The sequence below is a fragment of the Ipomoea triloba genome, chromosome 3, assembly GCF_003576645.1.
Source record: "Ipomoea triloba cultivar NCNSP0323 chromosome 3, ASM357664v1".
NCBI lineage: Eukaryota > Viridiplantae > Streptophyta > Magnoliopsida > Solanales > Convolvulaceae > Ipomoea > Ipomoea triloba.
The window spans coordinates 9,308,020-9,312,460 of NC_044918.1; the positions used below are offsets into that span (position 1 = coordinate 9,308,020).

The window sequence follows — 4,441 nt, forward strand, 5'->3', positions numbered from 1 at the left end:
TTCCCTTTTTTAGTACAATATCGAGCGCTTGAGTTTTGATCACGAAGCCCGCCTCAAGCCTCAGGTTTTTCGCCCCGCTTCTTGTTACTCCACCTCTCGAGCACTTGAGCTTTGATCACCAAGCCCGCCTCAAGCCTCAGGATCTTCACAAGACAGCTCCCAGGTTACTCCGCATCTTCTTGCCTACTCCAAGACAAGGTTGTTCCGGTTGTCACAGGTTGAATGTAACAATCTCCAATCTGACCAAAAGCTTTCGTTGAATGATCTTCCTTGTAGAGCAGCTTTGGTCACCTTCTAGATGTGTAGTAGTTGAAGCTTTGTAACTCTCTCAAAACACTAAGATGTGTTTTCTCGCAATTGTGAATATCAAGGATGATATTCCAGATTAAGCACTTGCACTTTGAACGTATGAATTAGACACCTCTTATGATAGCTTAGAATTCTCGAACCACTTTAAACTTGTGTCTTCACGTCCTTATATATGAGAGTTGAGGAATAATTCCGTTGGAGGGAAAATTATTCCGTTTGAAATCTGTCTCCCATGCCGATCATGGGACTTGCATATTTTTAACATGTTTCATGGAGTGGTGGTCTTGTAACTTGAACCTTTTGTCTTGTAGTGAATTTCCCATATTCCACTATCTTGAGTCAATGCTCCACTTACTTCTTTTGGAAAAAGTTACTCTTTTTATATTCCCATTGATCCTCGTTTTAGGGAATAAGACCGACTTTGGATTGGTGCACTTTCTATCCGTTTATTGTGGAGTTCTGACGTGGCATCCACTTTCTGCTATTCTATGTTCCATAATATTCTTTCGGCACCTCCTTAATATTTTATCTCCATGATATTCTTCTTCTCCAAACTTAGATTACTTCATCCATGCGTGTTAATTGTCATTCAGTCCTTTGGAGAAGTATCAGTTCATCGAGACCAAACATGATGTCTCGACTACTTGATGTCTCGATCCCATGTCTCAAACTGGATTGATGTCTCGAGAGATTCCATCTCGCGAACTCTGCTTATGTCTCGAGACTTAGTTGATGTCTCGCAGACCCTTATTCCTCCAGTAAAGTCTCGTGCCTTCTTCTGATCTATCTATAAGCTTACAACACGAAACTTCTAAGATGTTCAAACAAGTTTACCTTAAGCTTAAATATTTCCCGAGTTGAGCTCAATTACCCGGTTGTATTTTCGCTCTTAGTTTACTTATCGAACTTACAAGTATTTCATATCTATCGAGACTTAGGGGATTGTGGATTACATTTGGTATCATCAAAACCTATTACAATATGTTCCTAACACCTGGCATGTTCAAATTTGTTTGCACGTGGAATTGAGCGTCCTCAGATAGCAAGTGCCACACAGCATCCCAAACCGCATCAGGTCTTGCAATGGAGTTTGACATTAACAAAGTAACAAACAATCTTCTCAAATGACTTCCTGTTGCCCAGTCATTGACTTCTATAATAGCGTCCACATATTCTTTGTCGTCATCTATTAACCCTCTGGCATAACATGCATCTTTGAAGGAATCAAACTGCACACCATCTACTTTCATTAAATCTGAAAAACTCATGGGTCCCCGCACCTTATTCAATAGGCATCTAAGGTAATATATGTCTTCGGTACCAGGAGGAACATAAAAAACCCTACCGATTGCAAATCCTCTTTTCCTTGGAGTCCATTTCCTAATATCTTTCTTCCACACAAATCTAGTAGGCATTTCAGCATAAGTCAATGCTCTTGCTTCTGGGTAGGTTCTATTAGCTTCAAACCATTCCATGAACCTACTATGGGCAATAGTTGGCCTATTTACAGCATTCTCAACAGGATCATCATCTACAAATATGACACTTTGTTGCCCAGGAAGGTGGAAGCTTAAACGTTCAACTGAGGGAGCTCTTAATTGAATGTCAAAGCCAAACAATCTCCATGCCGCTTCACATGGAGAAATGTATCTACAATCGTAGTACATATTGATTTCATCCACCACTTTTCCATTCTCCTTGTCTGTGTTTGACTTGCAAAATTCTGCAGTGACACGATCGTGGCCTTTGTTGATATATTTGAAAAGGTACTTAATCGGCCGCGATTGATTGCACCACTCCACATTGATGTGGGCCCTATACTTCAATAACAGCTCTCTATTATGTGGCACAACATATCTATTATCTAGAGGAATCCCGTTCTTCAGTACAATCCTACCAGTATCTCGACGCCTGTAGATAGGATATCCATCATCATCTAATGTAGAAGTGTCAACAAATTTCTTGGGGAAATTCTTTGTACAAACATTCCCAGACATGCATGGCGAATTCATTCATGCCTTTCCACAAGGTTCGTGCATCATGAACTCTTCTCGGTTCACGTTCTGTTGAAGAATGCTGACAGAATCGGCTCAGCGTCGATTTTGTAATACAGGAATCATTTGGGTCCTCGTTTTCACAACTAATCAAAGATCTTATAATAGTACCTTCATTTTGTTATATTATATACAAAGTTAGGTTAAAATTATCGTATAAAACATTGGTTTATGAGTGTACACGATTATATAGTTTTATATATATAAAAGAAAAAACAAAAAAAAAATAGAGGCATCAATGAAACAAAATGAATTAGTTTACCGTTTGTTAGGCTACTCATCGGTGTATGTGGCACCAATCTTCTTTGAGACTTACTATATTGACCTTGTTGTGAGAAATGAGTTGTAGAATTACTTAACCCAAGAACTTTAACATTTTCTACACAAAAAAAAAAAATAATGAAAATGTTTCAAACTATGTTAATATATGTTCATAATGATATTGTAATTAAACTAAAGAAAATGATTATAATACGTGTTCGTTATTAAGGTATGCTCAAATTCATTTCTGAAAGAAATAAAAGAATACTAAAGGCCCAAACTAAGTACTAAAACAGCTAATTACCACCAAAATAAATCAACAACATATGACCCAAATTTAGACCCAAAGATTGGACCAAAAAACCGGCCCAAAGAAACATCATATATAAACGTTGCGGATAGACTACGGCCCGCCCCTTCGTCTTCCATACTTAGACTGCGTCCTTCTCTCTCCCGACAGCTCTTCTCTCTCGCGACAGCTCTTCTGTCGTCCTCTGCCCTTATACGTACAGTTATGTGGTAAAATCGTCCGATCTGGGTAACAGATCGTTCGTTTATAGTTTTTCCAGGTTTGATTTTAGGTAGAAATTGGTGATGAACAATGGATTTAAGCACATCGGCCCTGATCCTGTAAACAGCTAAGTTAACCAACTATTTTGATGAGTTTAATTTGATGGTTTGTACTAACATTTAGGTTTTTAAATCTGTTGTTGCATGCTTAGCTAAAATGAATAGTACAGTATATTCTTCGATCTATGCTTCATATAGATTAGGGTTTTCGTATTCTGTTTATCACACCGTTAATTTCTAGCATTTTTGAATTCTAAATGTACGTCTGAACTCTCTATTATAGTAGACAAGCAACATTTTGCATCGAAGCTCATCAATTTAATATTTATAAGAAAATCATGATAGTATATGGATGATGAGAGTAATTTTTCAAATACTTTTGCAGTGAAGAACATTTAAAATATGCATAAACTCAAAGTGTTCAAGAGAATAGCAAAGCAATGTGAAAATCAGCACCAGATATAACAGGCAAATATGAATTTATGATTATGGCTCCTAATTGAGAGGTAAGTGTTCGAATATCAATTACCTTTATCTGTAACTGCTTGTTTTCTCTTGTTGCCTATTGTGGTTGAAGTGAAGATTTGCCTCATAATGTTTTTTGCTGGTAAATTGCTAAACTGTGTGCAAAATATTCTTAGTTTGATGTTCTGTAGATGTTATTTGCTAAAACACTAAGTAAAGTAATGATTAGTTTCCTTATATCATTTATTACAACACAGCCAATGACATGATGTTATTTATAAAAAAACTAAGTAAAGTAATGATTAGTGTAATATATCATTTATTACAACACATGAAATAACTTTTCATTTTACATTGAAATGTAAAATGTGTGCGGCTTATAGGGAATTGCATACATATCTTACCCAAATGCCCAAATCTGTTTACTGTATATGTATACGTATTGATTTTACTAACATTTTTTTTTTAGTTTTTTGGCATATGATGATATTACAGTTCTGATGCCTTGGGATGAATATGAACTGTTTGGCTATTATTTAGTAGTTGTACTTAGTGTAATGCGTATGAAGGAAACACAGAGTTATTTACCATGAATAGCCATTGACGGCCGGTCTCATCTCATAACTGTGTAACACAATTGGCATATGATGACATTTGCATTCTGATGCCTTGTTTTAGTATTGAATCTCATTTTTTTTTATTAGGATTATAAAACGAAGCTTTTGGTTTGATATTTTCTATCCTTTTATTTAGTCACGAACATGAAACACTTGATTGTAGAC

The 4,441-nt window shown here is 36.3% G+C and overlaps 1 protein-coding gene across 1 annotated transcript; it reads right to left on the bottom strand.

Moving 5' to 3' along the window:
• Positions 1–1,283: 1,283 nt before the first annotated feature.
• On the bottom strand, positions 1,284–2,321 carry LOC116012872. Its single transcript, XM_031252547.1, has one exon. It carries the CDS (start codon positions 2,319–2,321, stop codon positions 1,284–1,286), a length of 1,038 nt encoding a protein of 345 aa, XP_031108407.1.
• Between the last annotated feature and the right edge of the window lie 2,120 nt (positions 2,322–4,441).